Genomic DNA, 20937 nt, shown 5'->3' on the forward strand with positions numbered 1-20937 from the left:
TTGGGCAGGGGGCGCACCCCAGGGAGAGAAGGGGTTCAGGCAGCTTGGCCGCCGCGGGCACCTACCCCTTCCTGGGTGAACCCGGACTGCAGCCGTCGCCGCCCGGGCAGAGTTTGCGCCCCTGTTTTGCGCCCTGGGCGCGGAAGACGGGCGGGCGATGCCCGCGGCGTGAAAGCGCCCGCGGCGGGCGCCGACCTCTGCCCTCGTCTCCCGCCACCCCCCCTCTCCCGGTGCCCTTGTGACCCTGGCTTTGGCGCCGCCGCCCAGGCGCCCCGCGATGTAGCTGCCCCCACGCCTCGGCGGGAGGCGTCCTGGCCCGCGGGCGCCCGGGGCCCGGAGCCCGGCCTGGGGGCGCAGCCGAGCTCGGGCGGGGCCGGGGCCGCGGTGGCGATGCATAGGGCCCGTTAGCGCCGGGAGCGCCAGGCAGCTGAGGCGGGGGGCAAGCCCTTCCTCTGAGGAGCCGCGCCCCCGGCCCCGCCGGTCCCGCCGCGATGCTGTTCCACAGTTTGTCGGGCCCCGAGGTGCACGGGGTCATCGACGAGATGGACCGCAGGGCCAAGAGTGAGGCTCCCGCCATCAGCTCCGCCATCGACCGCGGCGACACGGAGACGGTAGGCGCGCGGCTGTGGAGTCGGGGCTGAGAGCTGGGACCGGGCCGGGCCCGTCAGCGCCTCTGCTCCCCGAAGTTTGGGGAGAGTCCTTCGTGCCGCACGGGACTGAGCGCTGGGGATCCTCGGACAGGATGCAAGGCCGGTAGCTCCAGGCTCGGGGGAAACCCGGCTGCTGGGGCGGAGGAGGGAAACAAAATCTCCGACCCGGAGGGTGGAGGAGAGTGTTTCTCCCGAAGTGAAGCGAGGTCCCACCCGCGGCCGGGCGGCTCCTTTCTCCCCTACGCCAGGCGCTCCAGCCCCGGCTCTCCTCCACCACTCCGCTCCGGCTGCTGGCGCCGCCGCCCGCGCCTCCCGAGAAGGGCGAACCAGCCGGGAGGAAGCCCTGGGGCTCCAGCCGCTTTGAGTCACTTCTAGTCTCCCAGCAGCTGGGGCTCCCTTCCTAGAGCAGTTTCAGGGGCCGAAGTCTTCTGGGCCAGCACTTTTCGTTGGTGGTGTCCTCGCCTCGCTGGCTGGCCCGACTTGCCCAGGCCAGGGCTGGGAGTTCAGGCTCTGGCCTGGCTCTCGCGGAAGGAGACTACATTTGGATCTCTACACCTGGCTCCGCCGGCCCAGCCCCAAATAGCCAGTTCTTGGCCTCAGACCTCCCCGGGGGCCAGACAACCAAACGCTGCCCAAGAAGCGGGCCCAGAAGTGACCTTTAGAGGCCGAGGAGGTGGGGAGCATTGGCGAAGCTTTTCAGCTCCGAGAGCAAGAGCGGCAGCCCAGTGGCTTCCCGGTCTCCGAGACCTTTTCCCCCTCATTAAACATTCCTTACTCCTCAGTTTGGTTAGGGATGAATTTGGTTTGGGCCTGTTCTGCATGCAGAGACTTTGAGGGTCCCCTTGTACTCTACTCACCATCTCCCAAGACTCAAGAGGGTCCAGCTAGTGTGGCAAAGGAGACAGAAGTTAGTTGCCCGACCTGTCCTGGCCTAAACCTTTCATCTGAAGATCCAGAGATCACTGGGGCTGGGGGCCAGGAACTCTACTGTCTCTCTGAAGTGAAGTCTGTGTGGACCGTGACCTTTAATGGTCACTTTACCCCATTTCTGGGGCCCAGACGGTGGTTTCTTTAAGAAACAGTTTGGAGAAAGCTCTTGGAGGGCTTGACTGAAATATAGTTATGGCTGTCCCAGACCCTAACCAGCGGGAGTATTTCTGGGGAAAGGGCATAGGGTCAGGAAGCAGGAGACATAAGGCTGGAGAATCACCTAGACCAGGAGCCTGGGGCTTGGGCCCTTGGCAGCCTAGAACTGGACCGTTGGGTCTGACCCTTAGCCACCGGGATTTGGGCCCTTTTGGGTGGAGGAAGCTGCTTCTCTCTCAGGCAGCCCTCTCTATGCGTTCAGGGCCGGCTGGGGCCACGGAGGGAGATGCGGGTACTGGATTTTTGGTGGCGGCGCGGCCACAGGCTGACGCAGGCGCGGCGGTCTCCCGCCTTCCTCCCTTCGCAGACCATGCCGTCCATCAGCAGTGACCGCGCCGCGCTGTGCGCCGGCTGCGGGGGCAAGATCTCTGACCGCTACTACCTGCTGGCGGTGGACAAGCAGTGGCACATGCGCTGCCTCAAGTGCTGTGAGTGCAAACTCAACCTGGAGTCGGAGCTCACCTGTTTCAGCAAGGATGGGAGCATCTACTGCAAAGAAGACTACTACAGGTAGCCCCCCACCAGGACCCGCTGGCCGTCAGGCCCCTCCCTATCTCAGGCACAATCTTGTCCCTCTTTTCTCCCTGTAGTCTCTGTAGAGGTTACTCTTCTCAGGACCCCCCTTCTCCAACCCAGCAAGAACCTGGTGACATTTTAAAGTAGTAATTTGGGTGGCTCTTGGGAAGGTTCATGAAGTGTAGAGACTAGAAAAAGTCAGAAACTGCCCTCCCCTCTGAGCTTAGATCACGAATAAGTTTGGGTGGGGGTCCTTGCGTTCCTTCCATGTGAAGTTTCTTGGGCCTGCCAGAAGGGATAGAAATAGATACCCTCAAACCCAGACAGCCTAGGCTTGCTGGAACAAAGTTGGAGGGAGAACTTGGGGAGTGAGTGTGCTTCTGGGTCTTTTGGAGAGATGGGAGCTAAGGCTGGCCAGTATTAAAGAGCCATAATTATGAAGAGGCCCCAAGGTCCCTTCTTCTCCTCTAGGAGCTTAGGGTTAGGGTCTGTTTATATTCTCTCTCTGTGTCTCTGTCTCTCTTTCCCTGTCTCTCCATTTCTTCCAAATTACCAAGGTCTGTAGGATTCCCAGGCGCTGGTCTGGAGGGCAGGGGCAAAGGTTGAGGAAGGAGTAAGTGGGGGGGTTTCTCCTAGCTTGCAAGTGAAGGCTGTCCTAGGGCTTGCTCAGACTCTGGGTAAAATAGAAGCTCTTGTAGGATGAAAATGGTTAAGGGAAACTACTTCAGGGTAGGACTAGGTAGGCCTGGGTCAAAATCTAGTTCCCTCTCCCCCCTCCCCCCATCCTCCAAATGAAGGCTGGATTGTTGTTCTTGAGGAGGGGATTTTCCCCAGCAGCGGCAGCGGCGGCACCTGGAGGAGGGATATGGGGTGGGGGGGTTACCCAACCATTTGTCCCCACAGCCCCTCCTTCCATGGTCCCTACAGGCGGTTCTCTGTGCAGCGCTGTGCCCGCTGCCACCTGGGCATCTCGGCCTCGGAGATGGTCATGCGTGCTCGGGACTTGGTTTACCATCTCAACTGCTTCACGTGCACCACGTGTAACAAGATGTTGACCACCGGCGACCACTTCGGTATGAAGGACAGCCTGGTCTACTGCCGCTTGCACTTCGAGGCGCTGCTGCAGGGCGAGTACCCTGCGCACTTCAACCACGCCGATGTGGCGGCGGCAGCGGCTGCAGCAGCAGCCGCCAAGAGTGCGGGGCTGGGCGCCGCAGGGGCCAACCCTTTGGGTCTTCCTTACTACAATGGCGTGGGCACCGTACAGAAGGGGCGACCTAGGAAGCGCAAGAGCCCTGGTCCTGGGGCGGATCTGGCAGCCTACAATGCTGGTGAGTGCAAGGCGTACGGAGCGCCCCCGTCGGGTTGGGGGAAAGTGCGGCGACGACAGCCAGGAGCTGGAGTGAATGAATCATTGTGTTAGGCCTACAGAAGCTACCTTGGCCCTTAGCTTCCCAGGCCCTAAGCACCAGACGTCCTGAGAAGAGATAATAGCTTCCCTGGGATTCGGCCGGTGCGCCCTGGGCTGGAGAGGTAGGAGAGGGTGCATTAGTACCTTGCCGCCCGAGGTGCAGGACCACGTCGCGAAGAAATTGTTTTTTGGAGGCGGCTTTTTTAGTTGGACTTTCCCCAGCTTTGCTGGGCAGAAAGTAGGAATAGAGAAAGCCAGGCGGCGCCGACACCAAACAGGCTCTGGGTTGGCCCGGCCGAGGGCGGGGAGCAGGGGCAGCCGGAAAGCGAGGCAGGGCAGCTAGGGTCCCAAGAGAAAGGGTAGGCGGTGGCCGGGGGCGCCAAGCGGGGCCTGGCCTGCGGCCGGATCGCGTGAAATGTCCCGAGTGCGGCAGGCTTAGGAACTCAGGCTCTGGATCCTTTATTGAGGGCCGCGGGTCCTTGTGCCGGCCTGATCCTTCTGCATGGCCAGGTCTCAGAGGTTTTCCCGGGCTCCTTCCTCCGAGTTCCCCGGCGCCTGCTGGGGTGAGGGCGCCGACCCTCGGAAGCTGGCGCCGGGGGATGGGACCCGAGGCAGGCCTGGCCTCGCGCGGGGGGGGGGGGGGGTGGAGTGCGGGACTCGTTTCGCATTTCCGGCATCTTTGAACCTTGGGCCTTTCCCGGAGGAGCTCTGCACCCTCCCGCGTCCTCCCAGCTCTGGACAGCTGCGGATGTTCTGAGACCCGACAAATTGAACCGTCAACATCTGCGCGAAGTCTGCAGGGCCGACAAAGGTTTATGACTCTCCGGGCTTCCGAACTAGAGTTTATTTGCAATTATTTTCTTTCTTTCGTTTGCGACAGAATCGGTTTTGGAGATTTTTGTTTTCTTCCTCCTTTTTCCCTTAATCTAATACACAAATGTGTGTGTGTTGGGGCGGGGGAACCAAAACCTAAACAAACCCAAGACTGTGTAGAAGGCCGCGGTGGGGAAGGAGACAAGGTTATTTTGATTGTTAAGAATCTGAACCAGCTAGCAAGAGAATAAGGGGCAAGTGGAGTGAGTCCCTTTTCGCTCCAACGAAATTGCCTGTTAGAGGATCCTGGTGCCGAGCTGGGGGTAGAGGATGCAGCCCCCGATTTGGTAAATGGTGAAGAGGCGGTAGGTTCAGCGGGTTTAAGATTTCTTGAAGTCACTACTAAAGACGCCATTCTTAGAACTTTCATCCCTCATCTCCCACCATCCGGAAAATAAAGACCAAATCCAGTCCAGGCCATGTCTCCTAAAAACAAGCTGCCTCTAGTTATCAAGTGGGGTCAGCTTCCTTGGGAAGTAGCCTGGAGAACTGGGCTCCAGGGCACCTGGTGGGTGGGAAGTGGTTTAATGTTTTTCTGGGCTTGCAGGTTCTGCACCCTGCATGGAATTGTGCAGAAACAGGGTGGAGGTTTAGAGATTTATTTTTGCTTTTCACTGCTCAGTCTTTGCCTTCCCCAGGGAGGCCGCAGGGAGATACGGCTGGAGGCTGAATTTCAGAGAAGTTGGCACCTTTCTAGAAGAGATCCCTCACTCAGCTTTCGCATTTTCTCTTTGGCTCCTCTCTTTTCTTTCTGTTCTCTCAGTCCCCCTTCCCCCTCTGTCTCTCTCTGTGTCTGTCAGTCTCTCTGTCCTTGTTTCTCCGTTCCCTTGCGCGGGTCTCTGGCCTTGGCTTGGCCTCCCAGTTCTGAGAGGAACCGCGTTGTGCGCGCCGGCAGTGGCGGTGCGGTGCGGCTAGCTTAATTGGGGATAAAGGGTGACTCCTGGTCCTCTCAGGACACAGCCAGGCCTCCTGAGGTCTGGTTTCTGCCCCCCTTTCATTCTTCCCTGTGCCGGCAGAAGAGAAATGGCCGCAGTCTGGGCCAGGGGCAGCTGGGATTGGAAAGCGGGGACCCTGGAGGGTGCGGCAAGTGTCTGCGTGCGTGTGAGTGCTTGCTTCTGACTGTGAGGACACCAGCTTGTTTGTGTGTGTCCCACATCCAGGGGCCCAGTCCCAAGGATTCCTTGCAAACCTGTAGTTCTGAGGGACGTCCCGCCGAGGGCAGTGAGCTGGGGGCCCAGTGGGTCAGGGGCTCCATGGGTGCGCCCGCCTGGCCCTGGGCTTAGGGACCGGCAGCTGGGGCCGCAGCCGCAGGGTCCCGGAAAGTCCTTCCGGGGCGGGGGCCACGACCGACCGCCCTCCTCCTGCGGCCCCTCTGGTCGGAGCGCTGCCCCTGCCCCTGCCCCGAGGCCGAGGCGGAACTGAAACCTCCCCCAAGCCCGAGCGGGGGCGCCGGGACGAGGCCCGAGCCGGCCAGGGGCCCAGGCCGAGCGCTTTGCGCGCGGGGTTCGCTAGCCATGGCGACGGGAGTCCGGTACGGACCGGCCGGACGCCCGGCGTCCCCCAGCCCCAGCTTTTTGTGTGTGTGTGCCTGGCGGCGTAATTACTGATTTGATTCCAATCCATTATTTAGACAATTGAACCTACAATCTTGTCTTTAGTAAAATGAGGCGAAGTCAGATTTGATTACAGGTTCAGTCCCAGCGACAAGAGCTCGAAACCCGATGGGTTAATAACAGATCACGAGTAAATTATTCATGATTTTACGAGCTCTTTAGCTCCATTGAATCGGCCTAATTGAGAGGAAAAAAAAAAAAGGAGAGCGAAAGCCCGAGTCCTCCCCCTCCCCTCAGCCCCTCGCTCCTCCCCGGATCCGATCTTGGGGCGTCTCAAGCTGGCCCTGGGCTTTGGGGACGCCGGCGAGGGATCAGGGGCTCCGGCCAAGCCTGGCCCCACAGCCGGCTCCCTGGCCACCCTCCCTTCCCCAGCGCAGCCCCTCCCCCACCGCTGGCCGGCCTCGCCTCGCCACCTTGGGCCACTCCTTCCCTCCCCTCGGCTCTTCCCTGGGTCCCCTTCGCTCACTCCCAGCTAGTAACGGTTTGGCTTCCTAAAAGTCCTTCCTCGCAGAACCCGGTCTCTTTGAGTTCTGGGATTGGATTCAGTCATCCCCATCCTGCACCACACATTTCCCCTTATTTCCTGGACTCGCTTTACCCCCTCTGGCTCCGTGTCTCTCTTTTTTCTTTCTTTCTTTCTTTTTTTTTTTTTCTTTGTAGCTGTCCCTCTTTGGTTCTCCCATCTCCATTGCTTTTCCCTCTCTCTTTCCTCTCTGTCCATCTTCCCTCTGTACCCCCTCTTCTTTTCTCTCTCTCTTTTCTGTCTTTCCACCTCTGTTTTTTTCCTCTCTTTACTCTGCTCTTTCTGTCTCCCTCCCTCGCACCACCTTCCCCCACATAGGCCGCACTCCGGGCACATCCCTTGGGCCCACAGGGCGCCGGGTTCCCCACGGAGCTCATTAACAGCAGAGAGGCCCTGGTGGGGGCTGGGCGGTGGGATGGGCCCAGAGATCCCCCCCCCCCCCCGTGGGGAGGCCTGGCTCACCCCGGTGGAGCTGGGGACTGGGAGAAAGAGAAGGGTTGATCCCCTTAGCCGGTTCATCCCACAATTTCCACAGATGGATTCCGAGTCATGCTCTGATCCCCTTTAAATTCTTCACTTGGTGCCACTGATGGAAACACAGGACTCTTGGGCAGTTGGAGAACCTGGTTGCCTAGGTTCATGTGGAAAGGGACCCTGAGGTGGTGTCCCCTCTAGCAGACAACTCCAACATTAGGGGCAAGACCTTTATTCTGAAAATTCTTTCTGCAAGAGGCTATCCCTCACCTATATGGGGAGGGGGAGGTCACCAAGGGTGCAAGAGTACTTCTCAGGTAGTGTTGTCTGATGAAACACAGGACCTCCAGTTAAATTTGAATTTTGAGTAAACAGTGGATACATTTTTTTTAATGTAAGTATACCCCATGCAATATTTGAAATTTAGATAACGAATAATTTTTATCATATGTGTATCCCATGAAACATTTGCATGTTAGGTAAACAACATATACATTTTGAGTACAGATGTGTCATGTGCAATATTTGAACTTTAGATAAATAGCAAATAAAATTCTTGTATAGGTATGTACCATACATTTGGGCCATTTTTTCAGTAAACAAGAATTGGGCAATTTGTACATTTATTTGCTAAATATGGCCCTTCTATTATGGGCATGTAATAAATATTCTAATGGACAGAGCACAAGATATCTTCCCAGATCCCTACTTTAGCAGGACTGAATTTGAACCTCCTAGGAGGCTTTCCTTAAAGCAAGACCCTAAAGGTGGGATGACTTGATATGTGATGAGACAATCTTGAGACAGCTCTCCAGTGTCCCCATCAGCTGCTAGGTTCATGGTTCTACTCAGGCCCCTCACCCTAGCTAGGGTCCCAGCCAAGAGAGTCAAGGTTTATCTTGCCTCCCTTTGTGGTGTGGTGCTAGGAAGCCGGGAGGACAATGTTGAACCTGGGCTATCATTACCAGAGCAAGTGGTTTCATTTCCCTTGTGGTTGGTTTCTTCATCTCTAAAATGGGAACAGTAGTAGCTACCTCTCTTAACAGTAGTGATGGCACAATGATGTATGTAAAGCCAAAGTGCAAGGTAGGTGTCTAACACATGTTAATTTCTTCCTTCATCTTCTTTTCCTTTTCATTAAGATCCCTACCGCTCTTTGTGAGACAGCCACGGGTCCCTTAACTTCCCTGAGCCTCATTGGCTCCATTTGTAAAACTAGGAAATAACCACCTCATTGGGCAGTGGTAAAGATTAAACTATAAAATACAAAGATTAAAGATTAAACTATAAAATACAATTTCCAATCTTAGGCCCAGTGCCGGAGGCCCAGGGTGGCTTAGTACTTTGGGGTGTGGGAACTGATGAAAGAAAATGAAAGCGAGTCTGTCATTAGTGACTCCTGGGTGCCAGTGCCAGACACTGTAGGGGGAGAATGGTGATAGCCTCTCTCTCTCTCTCTCTCTCTCTCTCTCTCTCTCTCTCTCTCTCTCTCTCCCCCTTGAAGAGTACCCGGGAAACGGGAGAGAGTGGGCCCATGGTCTGCACTCTGTACTGCTGCATCCACAGATAAGTGACTTTCCTTTCTGAGTCTCACTTTCAACATCTGTAAAAGTGAAAAATAATACCTATGGCTTATAGGACTGTTTTAAGGATCCAATGGAAAGGCGTGTGTAGAGCTCTTTAGCACATCATCTGGAGTCCAATAAGCCATCAACAAGTGGTAGCTGTTGCTGCTGCTGCAGCTATTCCTATAACACGATGGCTCAGAATGGTTTTGGATTCTCCCAGAGTTGGGAATGGAATCTTGCATTTCTTAGCTCAGTGATCCTGGACAGGTTACGCTCCCAAAGCTTCATTTCTCCATCCATAAAATAGGGTTCATATCCTCATCTCAGTGTGGTGCGTGCATACAGGGCGGATCCGAGGATAGAAACATTTGGCAACGGTTCGGGAGGGTGTGGACTTGGCATTGGCCATGTGAGCAGGGTCATGAAATTCACCTGCCACCTCTGCGTCCCTTCCCCAGCGCTGAGCTGCAATGAGAACGACGCAGAGCACCTGGACCGAGACCAGCCATACCCGAGCAGCCAGAAGACAAAGCGCATGCGCACCTCCTTCAAGCACCACCAGCTTCGGACCATGAAGTCTTACTTTGCCATTAACCACAACCCCGACGCTAAGGACTTGAAGCAGCTCGCGCAAAAGACTGGCCTCACCAAGCGGGTCCTCCAGGTCAGCCTGGGTGGGGTCGAGGGCGTCTGCAGCCGCCACAGCCTTGGGTGGAAACTCACGGGGGCCATGGACCTTGAGCCTTCCACACTTCTGTCGGCTTCTTTCTCTTTCATCATCTCTTCAGTCTGACTCCGAATTTAAATCTTTTCCCCCCCTAACTTTACCGCCTTCTATTTTCACCTCTCCATTCTGTGTGTGTGGTCCTCTGTCCTGTCTCCATACTTGGTCTCTTTTCTTTCTTGTAAACAATTTGTAGTTGTTTTTATTATCAAGCAACACTCAGATATGCTCACCTTATAAAAGGCTCTCGTTTTAAATCAATCCGGAGCCTCCTTTGTCCCAAGGAGATAGCTCCTAGCTTGCTCCCACCAGCCGTTCCTCTCTTTTCTTTTTGCCTCTGTCTCATTCACCTCTTCCTCTTTTTTCTTCTGGCATCTCTCTTGGCTTATCTCCTGCCCTTTTTGGCTGTCTCCCAGACTCTCCCAAAAGGTCTGGTGTGGTCCTGGTGTGTGGGCAGATTCCCTGGGTGACTGGGAGGCCTGCCTGCTGGGGTCTGCTGGGGGATTGGATAAATGGCTGGGTGCCCCACTGAGCCCAATTGCACGTGTATGTGAAGGCACTTTCTTGATAGACAGGATCTAGAATTTTCACCAAAGATGTTAAGAACACTAGTCTGGGGGCGGGTCCTCTCCGGTTCCTGGACAACCCAAACTTGTGACACAGCTTTGGCCTCACCAATTCTCAATTCTTCTACTTCTCAGCTCACTCATTTCATGGTCCTGAGCCAGTTGCTTAACTTTTCTGAGCCTCAGTTTCCTCATATGCATGATGGATTCAAGAAATCATGCTAAGGGATTATTGGAGGAGCCGTGGAGATCATGTGGGTGTCCACAGCAATGCCTGACACTGTCGTTCAGTGGATGGTAGCTAATAATCTCATTAAGTAGATTAATTAACTGATATTAATTAACTTGTAAGAATGATCCTTCTGGTTGCTAGACTTGGGTTTCCCATCTGGAAGGAAGGAGAATACCCCCTTTTCTAGCAAGTTTAACCAATTTATTCTTCAGGAAATGCGTTTCTAGTGCTAGCTATGTAAGAGGCATGTAAGCTGACCCCTGTCACAGAAAAGGAGAGGCACTGGAATTCCAGTTCTGGCCAGTCTGACCCATCTTCCAACCCCTGGTTTTGGGCTTAGGGCTGGGAGGTGACGTTGAGGGAGTGACAGTGCCTGATAAATCTGCAGGGTTGCAACCCTAAGAAAGTTCCTGTGAGTCTGTCAGCAAAACAAAACTTTTGTGGGAAGATGGCCGTCCGTGGTGGGTTGGGACTCTGAGCCCGGAGTCCAGAAGCTGGGGTCCTGTTCTCCGGAGGATTGGGGGCAGCTGGACTGGTGGGCCTGGGTGAGGTAGCGAGAGAGGCAAGGGCCAGCCAATGGGAGGTTGATGCGCCTCTCTGGGCCCGCCCTTCGCGCTGGGTGTGGGTTTTTTTTTGCTTTTAGTTCCATTGCCTGGGCTCTTCAGCAGGTGGCGGTCTTGGGTCCCCACCTCGTGCGTTTCCTTTGGACTTTACCTTCTTGGGGTTAGGTCAGAGACCCTCGTTGGCGCCCCTGACCTTCAGCCCTGGTCGAGTTTGGACTGAAGACCCGGGGCTGCCGCCTTTTCTCAGGTTAGTAGGCTACTTCTTGTCTCCCCCATCCAGATGTCTTGTGAAGGGTTTGGCGGGGTGGGATGGAGGTGGGAGGGACTTGGACTCAGGCAGAGCTAGATTCAGGAAGATGTGAACTCAGTTCACTGGCTGTGTGTCTTGAGTAAATGAGTTACCCTCTCTGAGCCATAACTATCTCATCTGTAAAAAGAGCACCCAACCTCTGCCCAGCTATCTAGACCTAAGTGAAATAGTCAGTACCCACAGTTGAGTGAGGAACCAGTTTATGTTGGTCTTGGGGAGGCAAGAGACTTGATTCCCTTGGCCTATAAGCAAATTAGATTTTTATCATAGTTATCTCTTATTCTTTCATCTGACTAAACATCTATTGGCTCTGGGAATGAACTGCTTCTGGCTCTGAAGAAATTCACCTATTAAGCATAGAGAGACTCACATAAATCAGTTTTCTCTTATTGTGATTGGTTGTGTGAGGTGGGGCAGATCTTGGGGGAGGGCAGAGGAGAGACCAACCACCTACATGTCAAGAATCATGCTCCCCCTTTCCCCACTGTAGAGATGAGAACATTGAGGCCAGAAGGAATTCTATTTGCCCAGTGTTACTTTGCTAGTAAGTAGCTGAGCTGGAGCCAGGCTTGTCTGACCAATGGTCATAGTTCTTTCTCCTCTGAGTAGTGAACTGATATCATCCTAGCCTGTGTGTTCCAGGGAAGGGGCATAGCCATAACCCTGCCCTCCCCTCTTTCTAGACCTTCAAGTCTCCTGCACACATCCTCAGTGCTCCCTAGCAGCATAACTGCTTGGGGTTATGCATCAGTTTGCAAAGCATCTTTCTCCCCACGCACCTGCCTCACCTTAATGTTTTCCTGCCTCTTTTACAGCTGAGAAGCTTAAGACCTAGCAGGGGGAAGTGACTTGCTCTAGGTTACAGGAACCAGGCATTGGCAGGGTGGGGCTTATTCCAGTGTCCTGATTGCTGCTGGGACATCTGGGGGATCTGGGACAGGAGCTCTTTGGGGTGAGGCACCTGGCAGCCAGGCTTTGGAAAGCAAAGGACTGGTTCAAATCCTCTCTGATTACCAGCAACACAATTTGGGTGCTTCCGTTTTTCTTCTCTGAACCTGATTCCTTATTTGTGAAATTAGTTTCTACCTTGAGGAGTCTGACAATGAGTAGAGAAGATCCCGGTGTGGTGCCAGCTGGAACACACTAGGTGTTCTTTCACAGGGTGGGGGTGGTTCTAGGCTATTACTGGATCTAATGCATGAGCACCATCAGGATGATAGACCATGTCTTGGTGGGAAAGAAGGAACAGGTGGCAAAGATCTCACTGCATAAAGAGTGCTCAAATTTGTCATCAGCAGCATGACAGCCACAACCCTTACTCTCCAACAGTGGGTAAGGTGACAGGGAGACAGAATGGCCCCTGGACAGAGTTCTGTTAGGAAGTTAAACCTTGCAAATGTGTCTAGATTGTTCCTCAGCACACAGATGCCAGTAAGATGTCTTTGGCTTGGGGGAGGGGTGATGAGCTAATTGATTTGGGTGGGTAGGATCTCTTTGGGGATTCCTGGTGTGGCTTTGAAAAGAAATATATTTTTACCAAGGATAGTTCTTTATGCTGGGCATGGTGGTGCATACCTGTAATCCTTGCTACTAGGGAGGCTGAGGCAGAAGGATCGCAAGTTCAAAGCCAACTTCAGAAACTTAGGAAACTGTCTCGAACAAAACAAAACAAACTTGTTTAGTATTCTGGGTTTCAATCCCCAGAACAACAAAACAAAACAAAACAAAAAACATTCTTCAGGAGCTGGGGGTATAGCTCATGGTAGAGCATGTATTTAGTACTTGTGAGGTACTGCCAGCACCAGAAAGTTGACATATACACATAAATAAATAAAACTCCCCAGATGACTGGTTGGTCATCATTAACCTATGAGAGAACTCGGGAGCTGAGAACACTTAGTTCTCTCTTCACTCACGTGTATCACACAGATAGACTTTCCTGCCACATGCTTGGCACCGAGGCACTGAGAATTCAGCAGTAACAAGTGAACAGTCCCTGTTGTAATCTACGACTAGACGGGATGTGTAGCAAGGCATATAAATAATTGAAATGGTGACCAGACTAAACTCTTTAGTTTGGAATATCTTATACTAAAAGCATCTTTTAAATTATTCCAGAATCAAATAAGTCTGAGAAATGCTAAAAATTGACTGTGTCTTTCTTTTGGAGCATGTTAGCATCAACACAGACATTGAGAAATCTTGAAAAGACTCAATTTTGATACTAGAACCCAAGGGTGCTTTACCACTGAGCTACAGCCCTAGGTTGTTTTTTTTTTTTTTAATATTTTAAAGCAAGGTCACTCTAAGTTGCTGAGGGTCCTGCTAATTTGCTGAGGCTGGCATTGAACTTGTGATTCTCTTACCTTGACCTCCTGAGTTGCTGGGGATATAGGCATATGCCATTGCACCTGACAAGACTTGATTTTGTCTAATATTTCCCAAAATTTATATGGCCACAGAACTCTTTTTATTTTGTATTATTTATTGGGGCTGGGATTGAATATATAACTCTTGGGGGAAAAAATTGAAGAAGTCCTAGGAAAAAAAAAAAGTGTGTGTTGCAGGGACCTGAGCCAGTGATGGCAATAGGGAAGGCTTCCTTGAGGAGGAGGTGAGTTTTCAACTATGGCCAGTTACTTCATCTCTTTGAGCCTCAGTTTTCCCACCTGTAAAAAGGTCATTGTCCTTCCTGTCAAATATGCAGGACAGCAATGAGTGGCAGATGTAGTCATGGCCGGCTGGCATGAGTAGAGAGGGCTGTGAGTTTAAGAAGATGGGTGGGTGGAGCAGAGTGGATCATCTCCTTGTTCCTTGCAGCTACCCCAGAAGCCACAGAAATCATGTGTCATGGTCCAATCTTCTTTCTGTTCAAGTGGAGAAACTGAGGCAGAACCAGAGGCAAGGGACCAGCCAACTTTCATGTTGCTAGTCACTGGCTGAGCCAGGACTGGAAGCTACATCCCGTGCTCTTTCCACTGCCCATTACTGCTTTTCAGAAGTTCATTCATTTACTTGTAGGCTTACTCAGGGCTACGAGGCAGAAAGGACAGGTACTTTTTATGGCAAACAGTCTTGGATTCCAAGCTCAGCTTGGCCTCGGTGTGGCCTTTGACTTTACCTCTCTGAACCTCTCTGGACTTTAAATCTTTAAATTGGGATTCATAACAGAACTCACTACTTGGTTGATCAGAGGGGTAAGCTGTGATGTGTACAGGGATACCGTGCCTGATGCAGAGTGAAAGGCACACAAGTTAGCACTACTATTCACTCAACCCATAGTGCTGATTCTTAATCTTTATCACTCTCTGCCATTGTCATGAAGAGGATGTGGATAGGGCCCTGAACCATCAACCTCTTGGGAAGGGACTTTTTTGATGTGTCACTGGGGATTGAACCAAGGGGCCCTCTGTCACTGAGCCACACCCCCAGCCCCCTCCCCACTTTTTTTTTTTTTTTTAACTTATTTTGAGATAGGTCTGGCTAAGTTCCTGAGGCTGGCCTTAAACTTGTCATTCTCCTATCTCAGCTTCTCAAGTTGCTGAGATTACAGGCATACGTTGCCACACCAAGCTGGGAGGGGATTATTTGAAATATCTAGGAGAGAAAGCTAGCCAAGCTCTGCTTAAGGAGGGAAAAAAACCCCACACGAAACCCCAGGGTAACCTGACTTTTAGTTGAGTTTCTGAATTTTCTTCTACCAGATTTCCAGTGCCTCAGATCCTGTAAAGCAGAGCAGGCAGTTGTGGAAGATGGTGGCATTGTTTACAGATGCATTGTTACAGGCAATGCCTGAGAAATAGCCAACAGCTGGCAGCTAACTGGTTCCAGACCTTCCCAAGGCCTTAGAGCCCCTGAAGGACGAGCTAAGTACCATCCCCGGCCCCCAGGTCACCTGCTCCTACTCACAGATCCCTTGTACACATGAAGATGGCCAGGGTGGTACCAAGACTGCAGCCTTTCTTGGAAAGCCACTGGGAGCCTTCTCTGTGTGTTTTTTCTATCAGCTAGTCCCTGGGTCAGACAGATATAGTCCCTGAAGATTGTACAGCCTGCCGGGGAAGGACCTCTCCACCCCCGGAAGAGCACGTAGGGTGATTCTAGAAGCAATGGGCTGGTTGGCAAGCCCCTGGGAGGGGCGATGAGCTTCCTTTGGGCAGAGAGCCAGAGAAAGGTTGCTTTTCCCTGGGAAGATCCAGCCTATGGGACAGGAGCTGACTTTCCTCACTTCACAGGGTCCGCATTTCTCTCTTTAAGACTTGTGGCTGTGCTTCTAAATTGAGCCCAAATTGTGTCAGAGGACCAGAAAGGAAGGCTTGAGGCCACAGGCCCCTGCAACGGGGGTGGTCCCAAAGGAAGCTGAGAGCTAGGAGTCAGCCCAGCCCATCCCTGCCTGAGACACTGGGAAGACAGACTGATGCAGACACATCTGGAAATACGTAACTGGACACCCTAGAGTCTGTAGAATTCCCCAAAGCCCTTTGTTTTATGGGGAGGCTCCTGGCAGGGAAGTTCGGGGGCCCTGCCTTCCAGGCTCCTTTTCTTTGGGAGGCATAACCTTCGCCTCCCAGCAGCCTGGATTTCCTGGGCTTCTCCCAAAGCACTGTACTGTCCTCAAGGTATAGTGTGTGTGTGTGTGTGTATGTGTGTGTGTATGCACTTTCAAATGATTGAGGGGTCTATGTAGGTGTCTGTGTACGTCTCCATGAGTGTGCACAGGAACGTGTGTGAAGGTGTGCGGATGGACGTGCCCTTGGAGATATGAAAGTCAGTCCATGCTCTGTCTCTCCGCTGTTCACATTCACACCACGCTCAGTTCTCACTCTGTACCCTTCCCCACCTCCCTCATACACGGATGTGGCAGGATGGGAGAGGGAATCTCCACCTTACAGTCTCCATGGTCTTGCTGTAATCCAACAACCATTTCTGCTCTGCCCCAGGGACCCAGGATACCTGGTGGCTTCTCCACCTGAGGGTAGGGGATAGAATGGGTGCCTTTTTTTTTCTTTTTAATGACTTCTCATTATTATTGGCTACTTCCTACATTTTTTTTTGTCTCATTCCCAGACTGACTGACCACGAGTCACTTAAAACATTATGCCCATAAGAACCCATGGGATCTATTGTCTGTTTAAAAGAGGCTGCCAAAAAGAAAAAAAAAAAAATCAATTTGTTTGATGTGTCCAATAGAAATGCAACATAAACCACATATTTAAAGTTGCTAGCAGTTACACTGAAGAAGTCAAAAGAAAGTGATAAAATTGATTTAATACTATATGTTGTCTAACTCTTTGTGTTCAAAATATTATCATTTTGACATGAAATCAATAAATTATTCCTGAGATATTCCACCTTTTTTCCTTTCTTTCTTTCTTTTTTTTTTTTTTTAATTCTAAATCTTCCTATCTGTTGTGTTTTTACGTACAAATGGGCCACATTTGGCTAGTGATGGTTCAAGGTCTCAAGTATCAGTCTTGTGGCCAGCAGCTCAGTCCTGACACCTATCTAACAGACACAGAAACCAGTAAAAGCCCATGGAGAAAAATGGAATTTATTCTTTTATTAAGGACAAAATATTCCCTCCCTTCCCAAAAGGGAGATGAGGATCGCACAGCAGCGGGAGAGCTGAGCCAGGCGGGCCCCTGGGCCCAGCTCCCGGCCGCCCTCCCCTAACCAGCGCTTCCCTGTCCCCACGCAGGTCTGGTTTCAGAACGCCCGGGCCAAGTTCAGGCGCAACCTCTTACGGCAGGAAAACACGGGTGTGGACAAGAGCGCGGACGCGGCGCTGCAGACCGGGACGCCGTCGGGGCCAGCCTCGGAGCTGTCCAACGCGTCGCTCAGCCCGTCCAGCACGCCCACCACCCTCACAGACTTGACTAGCCCCACCCTGCCGACTGTGACGTCCGTCTTAACTTCTGTGCCTGGCAACCTGGAGGGCCACGAGCCTCACAGCCCCTCACAAACGACTCTTACCAACCTTTTCTAAAGACTCGAGGCCCCCCAAGCCCCACGATTTCTTTAAAAAAGAAATTATCTTTAGTTGAATTCCAAGTGTATTTTAAAATAGAGGCTTTGAGCAACTAACTAACCACATTTTAGGATCTCGCCTGGAAACAGAGGAAAAAAAAAAAAAAAAGAGAGAGATTGCGTCGGCTGAAGCAGTGGTGTGCACTGAGGAATTACTTGGAAGATCTATCCGCAACACAACATTTGTGTCCCTGTACAGTTTTGTGGACTGAGCGAGGAAAAACAACAAATAATTTAAGTTGGCTAGAGCTTCTGTATTTTCAAAGACTGCCACGTGCCTTAGGAATACTGTTTTATCTCCATACTTTGAATGACTTGTTCATTTTTCTCTCCCTCTTTTTCTCTCTGTATATTTATGACCAGAGCAAACATGTAAAAAACAAAAAGCGAAAAAACAAAAAACAACAAAAAAAAAGTTTGTTACTTTGAATAGTCCTAAAAAGAAAGAAAAAAAAAAAAAAGGAAAAAAATCAAATCCCCTCCAACGGTCGCTTTGTTGTTTTAGAATTTTAAGGTGGAAGTCTGTTCGAATATCAGAATTTGTAAAATCTAACCAGTAATAAAACCACTTATCGAAACTATTTGGTACTGCTGCCATTGAGTGGGTGACATTCACAGGACTGAAGAGTTTTACTGAAGCCCAAAGATAAATTCTAGGTCTTATTTATCCAATATTCTTGGTCCCTCTCTCTCTGCCAGGTTTTGGACTGGTTGTCACCATCCAGAGACATCCTGTTCCCACTCTCAAGGAATTCAGAGCAGTGACAGAGATCAGAGATAATATTGACACGTTGTGAGAGGTGCTCAGGTGGAAGATGTGTCAACAAAGTGCCATTCAGTTATTTGCTTGTTCTTTCCAATATTCGATGAGCACATGCATGCCTTCCCTGCGGAGGTCCGAGGCCCTCGCCTGGCTCCTGGCTGGGCTGGAAGGTGTGTCAGGCCGTTACAGAGGCCTTCTGAAAAAATGTGCCTGAGCAGGGCTGCCATCACCAAGGGCAGCCTAGGCCCCACTTTTCCTAATGTCACAAATTCTAAAATTTCCCGAGAGCAAAAGCAAATGGATTTGGTTCCTTTACTAAGGCTTCCAGGGAACCTCTGAAACCCAAAGAGAAGAATGACCCACAGAGGACGGCAGTTCAGAGCCAGGCAGGGGAGCGCGCAGTTTCCGTGGTTGAGCAGTGTGAGCTGAGGGAGGTCGTTCCACCTTTTGGGCCTCAGTTTCCTCAGCTTGAAGATGAAGATGGTGGCCTTAATGGCAGTTGTAATGAGGGCAAAGTAAGGGCCTAGCCAAGGGGGTGGCATATGGTAGTGGCTCCGTGCATTTTATTGAATGACAGGTGATAGGAGGTAAGGACTTTGCAGGTGGAGAGCAGGCAGGTGTGCATCCAGGCCTTGTTGGCACTGCTGGATGCCTTAGGCAGGTGGGTGGGGGGGTCAAGACATCTTCCACCCCTCATTTCCTACTCTGAGCTCTTCTGTAGAGTACTCATGGGATGCCAGCAGTTACCCACCATCTTACCTCAGTGGTCCACAAAATCCAGAGGAAAATTCATGGCCACCTTGAGGGAGAAAGGGGCAGGCAAGATGGAACAGGAGGACAATCCAGCCCAGGACTGGGGTCTCTCTCTCCCTCCGCCCTCTGCCATCATGGCTTGGACAGGGAAGAAGGGAATGGGGTGTGGATGGGCTAAGGATGTTAAAAGCCTAGACTGAATCATTTTTTGAAAAAAAATTTTTTTAAAGCCTGCGTGCATGCACACACACACACACACACACACACACACACACACACACTGGTGAATTTATATAGTGACATGCACACATCCAAAATACACAGGCTGGTTAATGTTTTCCAAAGTAATGCATGAATGAAACTATCACCCAAATCAAGATAGAGGACATTATAGCACTTGGAAGTTTCCCTTGGTCCCCTTCCCTGTCAATCTTTTCCGAGATATCCCCTAGACTAACTTCTCATATTAGAGATTGGTTTTATCTAGTTTTGATCAATATATTTTTGCTGAATGGATTCAGGAGACTTAGCAAGATGAGCTAACTTGCCTGGAGTCCCATGGCTAGCTGCCCAGATCCCGGATCTCAACCTCCAGCAGAAGATTACATCCGTGGTCATACATTCAAGCCAAGGGGTTAAAAACCTCAACTTCTCTACCTGTCCAATGGGGTAGTGGGATCCTATCTCCTTCATGACCACAAGAAGATGTAAGCAGATGGCCTGGCCAATGGATGGCCCCATGGACACACAGTGACTTCATGTGTCCCGGACACACACATGTGGGCTTTCTCAAGGCACCCATGGAGAGAGAGACCACAGGCTAAGGTGCTCACATCCAGACAGCACCTCACAAAGACACACAGACCAGATGCTGCCAACAGATGTAAACAGGCTCAGACGCTCACAAATAGACCCAGACACACACCCAGACCACCCCACATGGGGAGACCTGCGCACAAACCCAGACGTGCAGCCTGCAAACGTTGCAGGCACCCAGACGCCCCCACATAGCCTGGCTGTGCCCCTTGCTCAGGCCCAGACAGAGCTGAGCCTGATCACTATCTCATCTGTCAGCACTGCCACCCAGATGGAGAGGGCCCGGAATGATGCCCGGGGGTCCCCCGCCCCCTGCATGCTTCGAAGGCAGGCCTGTTGTTGGGCCAGAGATGGGGACACCTCAGGGGAGGTGCTCCTCTCCCCAGGTCCAGAAACAGACACACAGAGATGCCAAAAGATGGAGACGGGGGACGGGGGCCGCAGGAGAAAAAGAGAGAGAGCCTGGGAGACCCAGAAAGAAAGACAGTGACAGAGATACAGAGGCAGAGACGAGATGAAGGGATGGAGAGACAGACAATAGACAGAGACGGGGGAGGGACAGCGAGGCAGAGAGCCAGATTGAGAAGGAAAGCCTCAGAGATCCTGGGACGTTCTCAGAGGCTGAGAGAGGTCCAGACCAAGGGATGGAGCAAGAGGGGTGGAGTCCCCCAGGAACTGGTGAGGAGATCCAGAGAGGGAAAAGGTGGAAGGGGACCAGGAAAGAGATTGGAAAGGCAGGCTGTCCACCTGGTGGCATGCAGGGAGATGCTGCCCTCACCACTGTCCTCTGCAGCTCCAGGGACCCAGCTGAGCCACCTGCACATGACTGTGAGCTCTGTGGACCTGGGGATCCTCCTGTTCTCTGGACCCACGGCCAGGCTGAGCATTAGGCAGTCAGCAGGGACTGGGTCTTCACCAGGGCCCTCCCTCACCATGCCAGGGTCCCTTTTGCTGGAGTGGTGGGATCTAGAGCAGCTGGAAGAGATCTTACCCAGTCTTCTCCACCCTGACTGGTTTGGGTGAGGTACTTAGCCACTCTGAACTCAGTATCTTTTTTAATTTAATTTTATTTTTTTTAGTGGTAGAAGGACACATATCTTTATTTATTTTTATGTGGTGCTGAGGATTGAACCCAGTGCCTCATGCATGTGAGGCATGCGCTCTACCACTGAGCCACAACCCCAGCCCTGAACCTCAGTATCTTAACCTGTAAAATGGGGCCAAAGGGTATTGCTAAGATCCCATGAGCCAATATGTACCTGCTTTATTTGTGGTTGGACTAAACCCCAGGCGATCCACAGGGGAGGTTTGAGCAGTTGTCTGGAGAAGGTGAGAGACTCGAAGGTGATATCTGGGGGACTCATGAATGAACAAAAGGCTGCTGGGCGGAGAGGGGCAGCCAGGGGAAG

The 20937-nt window shown here is 52.0% G+C and overlaps 1 protein-coding gene and 1 non-coding gene across 4 annotated transcripts; one reads left to right on the forward strand and one right to left on the reverse strand.

Moving 5' to 3' along the window:
- The first annotated feature begins 491 nt into the window (after window positions 1-491).
- On the forward strand, window positions 492-17155 carry Lhx2 (LIM homeobox 2). Of its 3 annotated transcripts, none has more exons than XM_026386527.2 (5): window positions 492-611; window positions 2104-2306; window positions 3216-3643; window positions 9233-9438; window positions 16868-17155. In XM_026386527.2, exons 1-5 carry the CDS (start codon window positions 492-494, stop codon window positions 17153-17155), a joined length of 1245 nt encoding a protein of 414 aa, XP_026242312.2. The 3 variants fall into 3 exon arrangements, with proteins under 3 accessions (XP_026242312.2, XP_026242311.1, XP_026242310.1); XM_026386526.2 differs by having other exon boundaries at window positions 3240-3647; window positions 9240-9438; XM_026386525.2 differs by having other exon boundaries at window positions 3240-3643.
- A 3484-nt stretch (window positions 17156-20639) lies between these two features.
- On the reverse strand, window positions 20640-20712 carry Trnav-cac (transfer RNA valine (anticodon CAC)). Its single transcript has one exon. It is a non-coding gene; the product is annotated as a tRNA-Val (tRNA).
- Window positions 20713-20937: the final 225 nt, after the last annotated feature.

The sequence above is a fragment of the Urocitellus parryii genome, chromosome 4 (genome assembly GCF_045843805.1).
Source record: "Urocitellus parryii isolate mUroPar1 chromosome 4, mUroPar1.hap1, whole genome shotgun sequence".
Lineage (NCBI taxonomy): Eukaryota > Metazoa > Chordata > Mammalia > Rodentia > Sciuridae > Urocitellus > Urocitellus parryii.